Source organism: Schistocerca americana, chromosome 4 (genome assembly GCF_021461395.2).
Source record: "Schistocerca americana isolate TAMUIC-IGC-003095 chromosome 4, iqSchAmer2.1, whole genome shotgun sequence".
Lineage (NCBI taxonomy): Eukaryota > Metazoa > Arthropoda > Insecta > Orthoptera > Acrididae > Schistocerca > Schistocerca americana.
The window spans coordinates 27250928-27268936 of NC_060122.1; the positions used below are offsets into that span (position 1 = coordinate 27250928).

Genomic DNA, 18009 nt, shown 5'->3' on the forward strand with positions numbered 1-18009 from the left:
CATATCCGCTTCATTTGACATTCTGCAAATAAGTTGAAAACAAATAAGAGCAAATTTCTTGCAGGTAGTACATTTTATTGGAGAAACTGAAAACGACACATAAGCTATCTTCTACGAAATGATATCGATATTATTGCTCATCATTTAGGATTCATTAACAGAACTCCCATGGTTCTAAGAAAATACTGAAAAGTAACTGGTGTGGTGTGAACAGGGGGAGAAACTAGTGATCCAACCCCTCCCCTCTTCCTTTTCTGTGCTGACGAAACAGTTGCGGTTAATTACTACATACTTTATACCGTTTGATGATGTTCAGAATGAATAACTTGTATTTTTATATATTATGATGAGGCTTTTAACGGATTAATTATCATATCTGAAGATGGCAACAAATTTACGAAACCTATAATGTGAATATCGTAGTAATTAGGCGATCGTGGCATAATGGGATAGTTACAGTAGCTCTCGATTGTCGAAGAGAGTAACTCAACTTTCGTAATTTGTAGAATTTCAGAAGAGAGATTGCGTACCTTCCGACACCCAGTAGACACGGGTCCTGTAGATGGGGACACCAAAGCGCTCCATTTTGACGTACATCTCCTGCGAGTCCCAGTCGTAATCCACGTCCAGGCCGGACACATCGTCCACCAAAACCTGCAAAACATGATGCCTGTGTGGAGCGAAGTGCACCCTCCCAGTCGACGGAGCGCAGTTGGTCACGTGATACTGTACAACTCATTCCTAAGAAAATGAACGTTCTACTACACAATGAACTACTCAGATTGTCAGGTAGAAAATTATAAAAAGTCTGCAGTTCTACAGTTTTATTAAATAAACTGCAGATGAACTGTTGGTGTCACTGGCGCTTCTTACTGATTTTCCATTGGCAATATCGCATTTTATGAGTTGAAGCAAATCCAAACAGTAAAAATAGTATATTTTTTGGATATCCGGACACATGTTTCGGAATGGAGGGTCTTTGTCTATGTGTAATCAGGAAGTAGCGGTAAAAAAGCGGCTAATTCTAGGCTTTGCTAGTATCACAACCAGTCTGCACAACTTCCCCTGCGATTAAAAAAGTAATTTTCATCCGACTTCGTATGCAGAAAAAATATTTCAGTGTACACTGTTATGGCACTCCCTGGCAGACAAAAAGGAAGACTCGTACATTCTCAGACTTCGGTATATTTTTTCTTGCAGTTGCGCTAGGCTAGAAATGTATGGGACAGAGATTTGATGTTTAGAAGGGCAGCAGACAGGCACTGTCAGTCCGAAGCTTTGAACAGGACTGTCCCCACCGCTGTATCGATAGAGCTTTGAGGGTGAAAAACAAGCGTAAAGGTTCTGGGCTCGGTCTGCCATACTACACTGCTGGCCATTAAAATTGCTACACCACGAAGATGACGCGCTACAGACTCGAAATTAAACTGACAAGAAGGAGATGGCTCTGAGCACTATGGGACTTAACTTCTGAGGTCATCAGTCCCCTAGAACTTAGAACTACTTAAACCTAACCAACCTAAGGACATCACACACATCCATGCCCGAAGCAGGATTCGAACCTGCGACCGTAGCGGTCGCGCGGTTCCGGACTGAAGCGCCTAGAACCGCTCGGCCACTCTGGCCGCAGGAAGAAGATGCTGTGATATGTAAATGATTAGCTTTTCAGAGCACTCACACAATGTGCTGACTTGAGGAAAGTTTCCTACCGATTTCACATACACAAACAGCAGTTGACCGGCGTTGCCTGGTGAAACGTTGTTGTGGAGAAGGAGATTAGTGTTTAACGTCCCGTCGACAACGAGGTCATTAGAGACGGAGCACAAGCTCGGATTAGGGAAGGATGGGGAAGGAAATCGGACGTGCCCTTTCAGAGGAACCATCCCGGCATTTGCCTGAAGCGATCTAGGGAAATCACGGAAAACCTAAATCAGGATGGCTGGAGACGGAATTGAACCGTCGTCCTCCCGAATGCGAGTCCAGTGTGCTAACCACTGCGCCACCTCGCTCGGTTGAAACGTTGTTGTGATGCCTCGTGTAAGGAGGAGCAATGAATACCATCACGTTTCCGACTTTGATAAAGGTCAGATTGTAGACTATCGCGATTGCGGTTTATCGTATCGCGACAGTGCTGCTCGCATTGGTCGAGATCCAATAACTGTTAGCAGAATATGGAATTGGTGGGTTCAAGAGGGTAATACGGAACGCCGTGCTGGATCCCAACCGCCTCGTATCACTAGTAGTCGAGATGACGGGCATCTTATCCGCATGGCTGTCACGGATCGTGCAGCCACGTCTCGATCCCTGAGTCAACAGATGGGGACGTTTACAAGACAAGAACCATCTGCACGAACAGTTCGACGATGTTTCCAGCAGCGTGGACTATCAGCTCGGAGACCATGGGTACGGTTACCCTTGACGCTGCATCACAGACCTGAGCAGCTGCGATGGTGTACTCAACGACGAACCTGGGTGCACGAATGGCAAAATGTCATTTTTTCGGATGAATGCAGGTTCTGTTTACAGCATCATGATGGTCGCATCCGTGTTTGGCGACATCGCGGTGAACGCACATGGGAAGCGTGTATTCGTCATCGCCATACTGGCGTATCACCCGGCGTGATGGTATGAGGTGCCATTGGTTACACGTCTCGGTCACCTCTTGTTCGCATTGACGGTACTTTGAACAGTGGACGTTACTTTTCAGACGTGTTACGACCAGTGGCTCTACCCTTCATTCAATCCCCGTGAAAGCCTACATTTCAGCAGGATAGTGGACGACCGCATGTTGCAGGTCCTGTACGGGCCTTCCTGGATACAGAAAATGTTCGACTGCTGCCCAGGCCAGCGCATTCACCAGATCTCTCAGCAACTGAAAACGTCTGGTCAATGGTGGCCGAGCAACTGGCTCGTCACAATGCGTCAGTCACTACTCTTGATGAACTCTGGTATCGTGTTGAAGCTGTACACGCAATCCAAGGTCTGTTTGACTCAATGCCCAGGTGTATCAAGCCCGTTACCACGGCTAGAGGTGGAGATACTGATTTCTCAGGATCTGTGCACCCAAATTGCGTGAAAATGTAATCACATGTCAGTTCTAGTATGGTATATCTGTCCAATGAATATCCGTTTATCATCTGCATTTCTTCTTGGTGTAGCAGTTTTAATGGCCAGTAGTGTAATTAGATCCGAAATTTCCCAACATGGCTAGAATAAATAGCCGGTGAAGAGAAACTGCCACACTCGGAGGTCCGGACGCGATTCCACATCCAGATTCAAGAAGTTTCTCTGGCAAAATTAGGATGTGCCCGTTTTGAAAGGAGCCGGCAACACTGTCACATCATGCAGCGCACGGGAATGGTCAGAGGAATGCGTGCCACCCTGCGCTGCCCACCGGTCGCCATCGTGGGTGGCTCTCTGAGTGAGGGGAGGGGCCCAACGCGCTGTCCCAGCAAAGGACCGCTTCGAGGGCCGAGCGGGAAGGTTCTTGTTTACTTCACTCGCCACAGCGTCGCTTGTGTGGAGTTTTCATCGTTAGTGTTATTCTGTCTGCCGAGTGAGTCGTTGCGCCTCCGCTCCGCCTTACTGTCTGTTTGTGTTCCTCTACTTGCAGCGGCGTCGACTGCTCCGCAATGGCTATGAAGGCTCCAACGTGCATTCCACGAAAAGGTACTGTGAGCTTTACTTTCTGTAAAACAACGCGACACGTGCAGCCCGGGTCTCTAGAAATCCACGATTGGCTTGTCGATGCATTTCATGTGAACTCTGATCAGGTCCACACCGCTTATTTTGATACAGACGAGTACTTGTTTTAAGTGAAATTTATGGATCTCCTTCACGTTAAAAGATTACTGTCGCGACATGGTTCTCACGTCCCGTTCAAGCATCGCGATAATTCCGTCAGTATGGTGTCACTCACAGATGCTGAAATTGAATATACCAATGTTCGAGTGTTCAACCTCCCGCCAGAAGATAATGACAACCTTCTAAAGAACGCATTGACATATTATGGTACTTTGAAAAACGTCCGTCGTGAACTCTGGTCTACTCAACACAGATTACAGTGTTACAGTGGAATTCGTTCTGTGGAAAATCAAGTGGAACGCAGTATTCAATCACATTTACAGGTGTGTGGTTACCGCGTCCCTGTCATGTATACTGGTCAAGAGGGATCCTGCGATAGCTCCCGCCCGTGGTACGGTGAGTGGTGAAGATGTTATCTCCAGCGTCCCCCCCCTCCCCCGACTCACTGTGTGTCGAGAGGGAACGGAGTCCCCCCCCCCCCCCCCCGCCCCCCCTTAGTCTGTGACGATGCAGTGCTCTCCTGCTGCTTCGTCTTCAGCCGCCGACGGTTTCCTGAATTTTCTGACCACTGCAACTCCTGAGGGAATAAAATTAGCGGCCAAGTATCGTCTGTTGCATTGGCAGTTCCACAGAATGCTTCCGCCTTATTGTCTGGAAGTGTATTACATGCCCCTAGTCCTGGGGGACAGGAAGCTGTGCCTATGATCCCTCTCAAACCTCCGTCTACAGAGGCCGCCATGGCTCGTAGCCGACAGAAGCAGCGCATAATCCTGACCGTGCGGTGGCACGTAAGAAATCTAAGAAACAAGGTTGCGATGGCGGCGGTCGTGGACCCCCGATGTCTGACTCATCTGTGGATTCCGCAGTGGATCTTGGCCCTCAGCTGTCTACTTAATTCTGTTCGGATGTTTCGTACATCGCTGTATAGCCTACACGTTCCTTTCCTTAAATGTTAATCGTGTGGAATCAGAATTACGATTGGCTTCGCTGCGTCAGTTCATGTTTGATTCATGTGCGTATATAGTCTTCTTATAGGAGGTGTTATTTAGGCATTTCTCCTTACCTGGTTTTCGTGTGATCTTTAATGTAGCACCTGAATATTCTCCGTGACCGCCTTATTCTTTCGCGAAGGCATTCCTATTGCTGAGGTGGAAATCTTGGATTCTGGCAGGGGCATAGGTTGTCAACCTTTTAGTCTTACTTTGGTTCTTTTATATGCTCCTTCTGACACTGGTCGCGCAGCGGATTGTTCGCGTTTTTATCTGTTGCGTCAGAGTCCTCCGGGTATTCTGTTGGGTGGCGATTCTAACTGCGTGTTGCGTCCTGCAGATCAATCTCCAGATTTTAATTTCTGTCGTCAATTACATGAATTGGTCCACTCTTTACGCTTGCAAGACGTCTGGATATGTAAATACTCGTTAAATTTACCCACTTTACTACGCCTTCTAGTAGCAGGTTGGATAGGTTACACAGGTTTTACTTATCAGACTACCTGCGCGATTGTACACTTAATGCTGAAATCATCCCAGCTTCCTTTACGGATCACTGTGCTGTGACTACAACTCTCAAACTAGAACGGCAACCAGTCAGATTGTTTCGCACTCCGTGGATGTTAAACGTCGCGCTCCTAGCTGACCCCTCTCTCGATGACGTGATGCGAACCGTGTGGGAGCGTACTCTACAGTCCACTAGGAAGTACTCTTCCATACTTGATGGGTGCACACAGCTGGCAAAACCGAGGCTCAGGCAAACTTCGGGACTTTCGGAGAACTTACGAATATTATTATTCAATCGTGCGTGAACTTTATGATGCAACGGATCACGCCCCTTTGCGAATTGCGAAGTTAGGCGTGTAAAGGCAAAATTGTTGACCTTGAAAAGAATACAAATGGAAGTGTTGAAAATGCGATCATTGGTGACAGAACAACTGACATCCTTACATCATTTGCTTCGGCATCAGTCAGGGTTCCTCCGAACCATAATCCGTGGGTAGTGGCCATTCACTGCAGTAGTATCTCTTGAGCGGCCTGTGCGAGGCATGTCATCGACACTTCCTGTCTCTCTGTATCTCCTCCATGTCCGAACAACATGGCTTTGGTTCACACCGAGACGCCTGGACACTTCACTTGTTGAGAGCCCTTTCTGGCACAAAGATACAATGCGGAGGCGGTCCAACCGCGCTATTGACCGTGTAGGCATGTTCAACTACAGACAACGCGAGCCGTGTACCTCCTTCCTGGTGGAATAAGTGGAACTGATCAGCTGTCTGACCAGGCGCTGCTCATGGGTGGTTGTTTACATCTTTGGGCGGGTTTAGTGACGTCTCTGAACAGTCAAAAGGACTGTGACTATAACACTATATCCACAGTCAACGTCTATCTTGAAGATTTCTGGGAACCGGGGCGATGCAAAACTTTTTTAATGTGTGCATTACGTGATGACTGACTATGGACATAATAGTACCAAGTCACTCTGTTAATTAAAAAGAAAGAGTAGACTGATGGGACATCGAAACAACATCCAATATGGTGCTATGGTTCGAATCCTTGTCAGGTGTTTCTTTAATATTTTTTAGACATCTGTTCCCTAGTTCTCGTCGTGTGTAAGTAGGACATCATTTTGTCACCCCGGATCCCAGGGGACTCACCACTCTTTGGTGAGCCGGCCGGAGTGGCCGATCCACTCTAGGCGCTTCAGTCTGGAACCGTGCGACCGCTACGGTCGCAGGTTCGAATCCTTCCTCGGGCATGGATGTGTGTGCTGTTCTTAGGTTGGTTAGGTTTAAGTAGTTCTAAGTTCTAGGGGACTGATGACCTCAGATGTCAAGTCCCATAGTACTCAGAGCCATTTGAACCACTCTTTGGTGAGTACGTGCTTGGTTGCTACAAGGTCCCAGGCTTTGCAAAGCTTCTTCCCTTTCAATGCTGCACGACTATCCTCCTGGTATTCTTTTCCACTTCCTTGGGGACCAAGTCATCTTCTTAGTGATACTGAACGCCTTGGCAAAAATGTGTACGGATTCGTCGCGTCCACCCATCTTTCTTTCCCTGCCCTTCCTTTTCTTACTATTCCTCCTCTTTGGCGTTTGACGTCTCTCGCTTTGCTTTTCTTCTTTTTCCCCCCTGTGCATTTTTAAAGACCAGTCCACTGTGAAACGTAAAAGTTGACTGGATAACCCGTAATTCCCAGCCCTGGGTCGACAAGTAGGGCTCATACGACCCCTGGTAAAGGCCATGTCTAGGGAGTGGTGACTGCATGAGCTGGTACCTTTCTCTGTGCCGATTGGTACCTCTGACTGGAGTCTGGCAGGTGTCACCTGAGGTGTGAACATTCATCTCAGGCTGGTGAGCTGTTCCTGATGGGGTTCCCCAGCAGGTATGAGCAGGTATTATGGGACATGAGTTCCTCATCTCAAAAACGTAAATGGACTGAGGCGAAAGAATCGACTCCTCTCCCGGCTGCACCCAAATACCTCATGCTGTCACACACGGAAGGTGGTCACAGTTTCACGATAGGTAATCCATTTGTTATTCAGAAGGGTGTAGATGCAGTTGCCAGTCCTGTGAAATCCTGCTCTTGGTTGCGTTGTGGGAACTTCCTTTTGCAGACGGAAAGTGCTTTTCAAGCACAGAAACTACTTTACGCAACACTATCCTGTTAAAGCAGAGATCCACTGCACTCTGAATTCCTCCGGTGGTGTCATATAATCTCCACTGCTTCATGACCTGTCCGAGGCTGAAATAACGGCCTCTTTCACTGACCAGGGAATTACTGAAATTCACTGGATCATGAAGAGGGTTGGTAAAGAATTTCTACCAACCCACATTCTATTCCTCACATTTGACCATGTGGTACATCCATCAAAAATTGAGGCTGGTTATGAAGCTAATACTGTCAGATCATATATCCCAATTCTCATGCGTTGCTATAAATATCAGCATTACAACCACACCTGTGAATCTTGTGAGAATGCAGCCAAATACATAAACTGTGGCAGGGACGCTCATGAGGGTGTGTGTCCACTGTATCAAATGCAAGAGTTATCATGCTGGTTCCTCCTGTGACTGTCCAACCTAAATGAGAGAGCTGTTCAGGAGATCCAGAGGAAGGAAAAGATTCCTACTCACATTGCTCAAAAATAGTGGCTAACCACAAACCTTGTAAACCACTCTCTGGCAATTACGGTATATTTCTCGTTTCACCTCCGCCTATGAAGGACATGGCCCTTCAAACTTGCAACTTCCAGTTCAGTGCCATGGTTGTGAAATAGACCAGCTCCAAGATCACACCCTCATCTTCACCTGCTACAGGTCCACACCATACCAATCAACCTTTTCCTGCGCCAGCGAAATCGCATGCCTCGCAATCAGAAGCTCGGAAATCGAAAAAGGAGTATAACCGCAATGACTTTTTCCACACACCCAGCCAGCCAACGTCTGGGTATGCGCCTGACAAACTCCAAGGTTCGAAGCAGCCAAACAAAGCAAACGATCTTCCCTTTCTCCACCTCAGCGTTCTTCTTTAGCAGCGTCACCACGCGATACACTCACCCAGCTGACCTCCTTTTCACTGGGATGCACTGCCAAGAGTCTGCTGGCCAACCAAAGGTGAATACTGATATCTCTATCGAACTAACCAGGATTCTCCAGCCTCTGAACCTGGTCAGTATCCATGTTCAGATTCTGCACTCAGCAACCACCTTATTTGACCCATCTCGTGTCATCGGGTATGGTTACTCTCCAATGGGACATTCACGGAATCAGATAGAATAGGATTGAATTACAGCTCCTCCTACCATGATACTGTCTAGTTGATTTCTGCCTCCAGGAAACAAAATTACGCCCTCACGATCGCTTCCACCTCCGACACTTCTGTCCATTTTGTCCCTCCCCCTGAAGTGGGGACTCAGGCTCATGGGGGAGCCATTTGCTCACTCAAAACGACGTCTATAGTAACACTATTTTCTTACACACCCAGCTTAAGGCTATTGTTATCTGTGTTTCCCTTCCCAGTTTCACCTTCTCTTACTCCATCTACTCACCCTCCGCTTCCACTGTCACCAGGGCAGACTCATTTGGAACTTATTGCTCAACTTCCTCCTTCCTTTTTTGCTGCTATCCCTCTTCAATGCCCACCATCCCCTTTGGGGCTCTCCACGGCCCTGTCAGAGTGGCTCTCCTAGTAGATAAGACCCAACTCAATCTAAACTGTTTGAACACGGCTACACCCACATTTCTTTCCAATTCCACAGATTTCTTTTCCCACTTGAACCTTTTGATCAGTACTGCTCAGCTTGTTTGTCGTCCCGAATGATCCGTTTCCTCCGACACACGCTCGACTGACCATATCCCCTGCGTCATTCGTTTGCTGATGCCCATCGCATTTGTGTGTCCAACCAACTGGTGGCGTTCCAAAGCTGACTGCCAGCTCTACTCCTCACTGGCCGATTTCGATGAACATCATTTCCCCTGCACTGATGAGCAGGTAGAATACCTTACAAACACTATCCTTACTGTCTCGTAATGTTTCATACCTCGCGCTTCTTCCTTGCCGTGACGTGCACCCGTCCCCTGTTGGAACGAGGCTTTCCGCGACGCAATCAGCGCGTAGAGACGAGCTTTCCGCGTTTTTAAACTCCACGACGGCGAATTGTATCGGTTATAAACAGCTATGTGTTCAGTGTCGCCGCATTTTTATGGATAGAAAAACAGTTAGTTCGCTTTCTTTTCAAAGCTCTTTTAACAGTTTTACTCCCTCTTCTGTTGTTTCGGGTAATCTCTGTCGGCTTTCAGGAAACGCGGTTCATTCCCCAGTTCCTGGTCTGACCGTAGCGAACAATGTCATTGTAGACCCTCTTGATATCCTCAACACTTTGAGCCAATGTTTTGCATACCTTTCGAGTTCCAACCACTACCATCCTGCCTTCCTTTTTCTGAAACAGGCGGCTGAGGCAATGTTTCTTCTCCCAGGATCGTGAATATTACAATACTACTTTTACTATGAGGGAGCTTAAACATGCACTCTCTTCGTCCTAAACATCAGCTCCAGGACTGGACGACGTTCACATTATGATGTTGCAACACCTATCTCCCGAGGGCCTTCGCCTTCTCCTCCATGAATATAACTGCATTTGGCCAAATGGCACATTTCTCAGTTGCTAGCATGAGACCATCGTCATTCCCATACTTAAAGGTGGTAAGGAAAAAGACCTTCCTTCCCGCTATTGCCCAATTTCCTACACCAGTAGCGTCTGCAGGGGTAGGTCGCTTTCGTTTGCTGCTTCGACACCTATTCGCCTTGGCCACGCGGGGTAGCCACGCGGTCTGAGGCGCCTCGTCACGGTTCGTACGGCTCCCGCCATCGGAGGTTCGAGTCCTTCCTGGGATATGAGTGTGTGTGTTGTCCTTAGCGTAAGTAAGTTTAAGATAGATTAAGTAGTGCGTAAGCTTAGGGACCGATGACCTCAATAGTTTGGTCCCATAAGACACTACAACAAATTTCCATTTTTTACATTCCCCATGTGTGCGAGCTCTTCATTGCTCTGGATTCGTGCCAAGGTATGTGTCCATTTTGGAGCCTATTCGCTTCCTAAGGAACCTACTCCTGGCTTGGTGTATCGCAGCAAGTTTCTCGCACTTCACACGCAACTTGGGGACAGTGTTCTCGTCTCCATCAAAGGTTCCAAAACCGACCATGGCGTCGGGTGTGCCTTTGTACTTAGCGATGATTCTTTTCAATATTGGTTTCTTGCCCAGTGCTCAACTTTTATTCCAGAGCTCTACACCCTTTATCAGACGACCCAGTACACCCAGCGACATGGGCTTCCAAATTGTGTCATCTACTCAGATTCTCTCAGTGCCCTTCAAAGCTTCCAGTGCTGTTCTCAGTCCACCACCTAGTGCAACGGATCCAAGAATCCATGCATTCGCTTACTGTGGGAGGGAGCCAATTTGGTGTTCCTGTGCATTCCTGGTCACGTCGGCATGCCAGGGAATGGTGCTACTGATGCTGTTGCAATGGCTGCAGCTGTCCTCCCTCTGCCTGTTAGTTGTTCTGTTCCCTCAGGTGACTTTGTCACTGTCTGTCAGCATGTAGTATCAGTTTGGAGTGCACAATGGTCTTCTCTCCAGGGGAACAAACTCTGGGACATTACGCCTCTCCCAATAGCATCGTCGACTTCCTCTCGGCCCTCACATCGTGAGCAGGTCATTCTATCCTGACCGCGTATGGGACACTGTCGTTTTAGTCACCGCCATTTATTAAGTGGCGACCCTGCACCAATCTGTGCCTACTGCCCTCAACCCTTGACAGCCCGTCACTTTCTGATCCCATGTTCATTTTTTAATTGTTCACGTTTACGTCTATGGTTGCCGTCTACTTTGACAGATGTTTTAGCCGATGACACACGTTCTGTCTATCGTATCTTACGTTCTATTCGCCGCAGCGGCATGGCGAAGCAAACGTGATACCCTCCATAGGCAGCTACGCCATCTCAACGGTATTTTGAGAAAATTTCCCTAGGAACGTCCTGGTCCATAGCTGTTCTTCTTTTAAACTTGCTTGACTGAGTTTTTGCTTTTTTCCTCTCGGTTTTTATTTAGTAGCGGTTTTTCCTTACATTACGATACAGGAGCTTACGACCTTGGCAGTTTTCCGCCCTAAAGCACCAACCACCACATCATTTTGTCACATGACAATAGGCTATCACATGACAATGTGACCCATTAAACTGCCCGCATGTGTCTACAAACCATGCAGCGCACAACCATAACTGGTTCTGTCCAGTTCATGTAGGTCGGCTTCACGATGGGACACACCAGAGGATGAATCTCCCCAGGGGGCTCACCGCTCTTTGGTGAGTACGTGCTTGACGACCACAGTGCCCCAGCCCTCGCAGCAGCTCCTCTCTTTCTGTGCTACTTGTCTCCTCCTGTCCTTTTCCTCTCTGTTGGGGACATGTCTCGTGCCTCCATGGTCTGCTTGTAGGAATATTCTCCCTTGTACTACTCTTTCCCTGTAGTGCTCTTTCCTCGTTTTGCTCCTTCCCTGTTTAGCTCTCTCCCTGTTCACTTTTTCCATGTTCCGCTCTTTCCTTGTTCCTTTCTTTCCTTGTTCTGCTCTCTTTTTCCTCCGCTGCAGCGTTTGAGGAAATCCTTTCTTTCTTCCTTTCATTCTTATCTTTTTTCTCCTCCCTGTGTGTGCCTGATGGCCACCCACGCATAGCAGGACACTGGGTAACGGGTAATTCCCAGCCATGAGTTGGCACGTAGGGCTCGCACGTACCCCCTGGTACCAGCCAGGCCCACGGAGGTGTGATTACCTGAGCTGTTACCTTCCTCCTCTTGATAGGTCCCTCCGTCAGCCATTATGGAGGTATGACCTAAGGTGCGGACAATCACCTGAGGCGGGGGCCTCCCCTGTGAAGGGCCCCTGGCTGGAAGGAGCGCGCCATCAGAGACGCTGGCAATCATGGGGGATTTCTTCCCAATGACTGATTTTCCTTCTGTTTCTCTGAGTGTTTCACATAAAATAATGCGGAATGAGGCTCCTGCCTCAATGTCTCTTCCTGTAGCGCCTCGATATCCAGTAGTCTCACATTTAGACGAAAACAAGACTTTTGCTACTGTTAATCCATTTGTTATACAGAAAGGCGTGGATGGCATCGCCGGCCCTATGAAGTCATGCTCTCGTCTCCGCAATGGAACTCTGCTTTTGGAAATTGATAGTACTCTCCAGGCCCAGAAACTACTCAAGGCCCAAATCCTCCCCGAATATCCTATATAAGTGGATTCTCAGGACACTTAACTCGTCCCACAGTGTATCTACACCCAGCTGTTGGATGGTATGACGGAGGACGAAATAACTAATTATCTATCAGATAAGGCATTGCTGCTATTCCTGCTCATGGTGAGGTCACGATGCTTCTACTAGATTATGTTTGTCATCGTCCTATCCCCTTGCACACCCACTTGCAAGCAGTTGCTGCCGATGTTTTCCTTCCCGAATTTAGATTTCCCTTCTGCACCATCTATATCCCTTCGGCTTCTGCTGTCACTAGAGCGGACCTGGTTCAGCTTGTTGCTCAGCTCCCTCCACCCTTTCTGCTCCTCGGTGACACCAATACCCATCATCGTCTTTGGGGCTCGCCTGTCACCTGTCCGAGAGGTTCTCTTTTAGAGGACCTTCTTAATCATTTTGATCTTGTGTGCCTTAACACCGGCGAAGCCACGTCTCTCTCTGATTCCACGCACACTTATTCCCACTTAGACCTCTCGATCTGCTCTGCCCAGCTCGCGCGACGTCTCGAGTGGTGTGCTCCTTCCGATACTTACTCGAGTGACCACTTACCTTGTGTGACTCGCCTGTACAGTCATACCCCGCCACAAGGGCCCTCACATTGGAAATTCTTTCTTGCTGACTGGAGGCTCTATTCATACTTGGCAGTCTTTGACGAACGGCCGTTTCCCAGCTGTGATGATCAGATCGAACTCCTCGTGGACGTTATTCTCTCGGCTGCCTAATCCTCTATCCTACTTCTCCTCCCGGTCCCTCGGTGGACTGTAGAGTGCGGCAGTGCGATTCGTGCACGACGACGTGCGCTTCGTGTCTTTCACCGTCATCCTACGTTAACGAACTGCAACCGCTACAAGCAACTACGTGCGCAGTGCCGTCGCACTATTAAGGAAAGCAAGTAAGCGTGCCGGGTTTCCTTCACTAGCTCGTTCGACAGATTTCTCTCTCTTTTGGGGTGGCCTGCGCTGGCTTTCCGGGACTATCGCCCACTCCCGGATTTCTGGGCTGACTGTGGCGGGAAACGTCGTAATCGACCCTGTTGATGTTTTCACCGCTTTGGGGCGTTACTTTGCGGAGGTTTCAAGCTCCACCCACTACCATCCAGCCTTCCTTCTTCCTAAACAGGCGGTGGAGGCTCGTGCAATCTCTTTTCTCTCTTTGAACCAAGAATGCTACACTACTCTTTTTACTATGAGGGAGCTCGAGCGTGCTCTCTCCTCATCCAGGTCTTCTACTCCTGGGCCCGATACAATCCACGTCCTCATGCTGCAGAATCTTCCTCCTGCGGGAAAACTCTTTCTTCTCGATACCTACAACCGTACCTACAACCGTATTTGGAATGACGGTGTATTTCCCATGTTTTGGCGTATAATTACTATTGTTCCCCTGCCTAAGCCTGGTAAAGACAAATCTCTTCCTCCCAGTTATCGCCCAATTTCCCTTACCAGCAGCGTTTGTAAGGTGATGGAATGCATGATCAATGATTAATTAGTGAGGTGGCTGGAGTCACACCACCTTCTCACTAATGCTCAGTGTGGGTTACGAAAGTGCCGCTCAACGGTTGAACATCTCGTCATCCTGTCGACGTTCATCATGAATAATTTTCTGCAAAAGCTTGAAACAGTGGCCATGTTCTTTGTATCTGGAGAAAGCCTATCATACTTGTTGGTGGACGGGCATTCTACGTACTATGCATACATGGAACCTTCACGGTCGTCTTCCCATATTCATCTGCGAATTTTGAACAGACTAAGTTTTCCGGGTATGTGTGGGTTCCTCCTTATCCCACACTTTTTCGCAGGTGAACGCGGTGCCTCAGGGATCCGTACTGAGTGTCGTCCTCTTCGCCATAGCCATCAACCCTATTATGGACTGCCCTGCAGCTACCATTTCCGGCTCTCTTTTCGTTGACGACTTCGCTGTTTATTGCAGCTTCCAGCGGACGTGTCTCCTGCAACGCTGTCTTCAACGTTGTCTGGACCGTCTCTATTCGTGGAGCGTCACAAATTGTTTCCGCTTTTCTGCTACCATATCAGTTTGCGTCAACTTCTCGCAGTACAAGGTGTTTCTTCCACCGTCCTTACGACTGCGCCATATCCTCTCCCGTTCATGGATACAACGAAATTCTTAGAGCTTACGTTCGATACCAAACTTAGTTGGTCTCCCCACGTGTCCTACCTGTCTGCACGCTGCACCTAGTCCCGCCATGTCCTTCAGGTATTGAGTGGCACCTCTTAAGGAGCTGACTGGACTGTCCTCCTCCACGTCTATCGATCTCTGGTCCGCTCTAAGTTGGATTATGGATGCACTGTCTACTCATGTGCACAGCCGTCTATCTTACGTCGTCTAAATACAATCCATCATTTGGGGATCCGTCTTGCCACTGGTGCCTTCCGTACTAGCCCAGTTGAGAGTCTACATGCAGAAGCTGGTGAACTACCACTGTCATACCGGCGCGACATTCTACTCAGTAGGTATGCGTGTCGGCTTTCTTAAATGCCAGGCCACCCAACCTCTGACCTTTTTCTTATGACATTCTTGACCGCCAATACGAGATGTACGTTCCTTCTCTGCAGCCTTCCGGCCTCCGCTTTCGTCACCAGCTTCAGCAGCTGCAGTTCACACTTCCCGCCACTTTCCGAATGGGTGAGAGCCCTTCACCACTTTGGCTTCAATCACAGGTTTGTGTTCATTTTGACCTCAGCTCATTCCCGAAGGATTCAACTCCAGAGCTGACGTATTGCTGCAAATTTCTCAAACTTCACTCACAACTTGCCGATAGCATATTTTTGTACACTGATGGTTTCAAGTCCGCCACGGTGTTGGCTGTGCTTTTGTCGTTGGGGCTGATAAGTTTCAATGCCGGATTCTCGAGAAGTGCACAATTTTTATTGCAGAGCTTTTTGCCCTCTGTCAGGCTTTTCACTTCATCTGCAGGCACCAACTCGCTCGCTGTGTGATCTGCTCTGACTCCCTCAGTGCCCTTCAGAGTCTAGATGATCCTGATCCAGCCCACCCCATCGTTCGACGGATCCATGACTGCCTCCATTTGTTCCCAGATGGGGGAGCCAAAGTGATGTTCCTGTGGGTTCCTGTCCGTGTTGGTATGCCTGGGAATGATGCTGCTGATGCTGCAGCTAAGACCGCAGTCCATCTCGGTCGGCCTGCCTATTACTCTGTTCCCTCGCAAGATATTTGTAATTTTCTGTATCGGCATATCACGTCACTTTGGCATGACCGTTGGTGCTCCCTTCATGGGAAGAAACTCAGAGAAGTCAAACCTTTCCCAACAGCTGGTCGACTTTCTCCCGGCCGTCTCGCTGTGAAGAAGTAATGTTAACCCGGTTGCGAATAGGGCACTGCCGCTTTAGTCACCGCCACTTGTTGAGTGGCGACCCTGCACCCAGCTGTCCTTTCTGTAGCCAGCCATTAACAGTCAGACATTTCCTGATCCTCTGCCCCTATTTTAGCCACTTACATCTCAGGGTCGGGCTGCCGCCCGCTTTGCCGGGCATTTTAGCGGATGACGTGCGAGCTGTGGCTCGCATTTTAAATTTTTTAAAAAGCAAAAGAGATTTGATTTTTCCCTGGTGACTCCGGTGTCTTGTCGACTCTTTTAGATACTCTTCCGTATCGTCTTGACGTTTTCGATTTGTTTTTTCTTCCTTTCTGTATTGGTCCTCGAAACGGTTTTTCCTTTGCGGTGCCACAAAAAAAAAAAAAAAAAAAAACAGAGGATGAATATGCCGATATCATTTTAGTGGTGGGCACTTCTGGTAGCCAAGTTGCTGCTGCTGCTGCTGCTGCTCCTCGTGCACATGCTGTGCGGTACCCTCAAAGGTGCCATCCTGATAAGAATACTTTTGTTGCCTGGGGCAACCAGTAATCTTCGTCCACAGGTAATGGACAAGGGTCGTCCAAGGATTAGACGTACTCCACATACAGAGGACGTGCTTCTTGTAACCATTCACGAATCACAACAGCGAAGTATCCATGATATTGCAAGGCAGTTCCAGATGTCTCAATACTGGTGTTGAAGTATTGCACAGTGAAGAACTGCATCCATATCGTTACATGTTAACTCAACACCACACCCCAGGGGGTCCACAACTATTTTGTGGATATGTGTGTAGTGAGCATGGGACCTCGAGCTGGTGTGGCCCTCTTTCCTTTCCGGGCTGCATACCTTCCTTTTCCACATCCTTCCCCATCCCCCATCTCCCCCCCCCCCTCACCACCGCCTCTTCCCTTCCCTTTCTCCCCCTTTGGGAGTTTGTTTAGTGCCTATGCCCAGAGACAGACGCTTCAAACTGCAAAACAGTCTCTCTTCTTTGCTTTCTCTGCTGGCAAGTCTCTGTCCTTCCTTTGTCCTTCTCTTTTCCTTACTTCTTCTCTTTACCCTCTTCTCCACTGCGGTGTTTGACACCTCTCTTCTTTTCTTTCCTTTCCTTTTCTTTGTTCCTCCCTTTCTCTTTTTTCCTCCCTGTGCATGTCTGAAGGCCGACCCACGCATTCCCACGCATAGTCGGTGACGGGGTAACGCCTAATTCCTCGCCCCGGGTACACAGATAGGAAACGTACGTACCCCCCTGGTAATGGCCAGGCCCAGGGAGGGGTGATTATCCGAGCTGGTATCTTCTGAAAGTGCCGACTGGTCGCTCCATCTGTTTCTCAGGAGGTGTGAACTGAGGTGTGAACAATCATCTAAGGCGGGAGTGCCCTCAGAGAGGGCCCCCACGAGGAAGGAGCGCGCCATTGAAGACGCCGGTAATCATGGGGGATACTTCCACAAAGGTTTCCTCATCGCCTACTATGTCTGCTCACAAGCGAATGTTAAATGAGTCTCAGCCACAGACAGTTCTTCCATCGTTGCCACAGTTCCTTGTTGTATCTCGGTCTGACGAAGGTCAAGACTTCTCCACAGTCAACCTGCAATTGCGTCGACACCTTTCTGAATACAGAAAGGTGTCGACGCAGTTGCAGGTCCTGTAAAGTCTTGTTCCGATTACGAAATGGCACCTTGTTGTTAGAAACAGTCAGTGCCCTCCAGGCACAAAAATTGCTGCGTACTTCACTGCTACACACCTTCTCTGTCCGGGTGGAAGCGCACTGCACTTTAATTTCATCACGTGGGGTCGTTTATACACGCTCCCTCGACGGATTGTCCGACGAGGAAATTCAAAACTACCTGTCTGACCAGGGCGTCACGGCTGTTCATCGAGTCTTGAAAAGGGTTGACAAGAACATCGTTCCAACCCATACTGTCTTCTTGACATTTGACATAGTTCAACTACCATCGAACATAAAAGTGGGCTATGAGATAATTTCCGTTCGCCGTTACATCCCAAACCCTACGTGTTGCAATCGGTGTCAGCGGTTCAATCATACCAGCCAGTCCTGTTCCCATCCGGC

General features: G+C 48.5%; 1 protein-coding gene across 1 annotated transcript in view; it reads right to left on the reverse strand.

The window, feature by feature from the left end:
* LOC124613126 overlaps window positions 1–18009 on the reverse strand; it is a 57083-nt gene that overhangs the window by 17359 nt on the left and 21715 nt on the right. The window contains exon 4 of the mRNA XM_047141742.1: window positions 531–654. Coding sequence (XP_046997698.1) covers window positions 531–654 — 124 coding nt within the window. The remainder of the gene's footprint in view (window positions 1–530; window positions 655–18009) is intronic.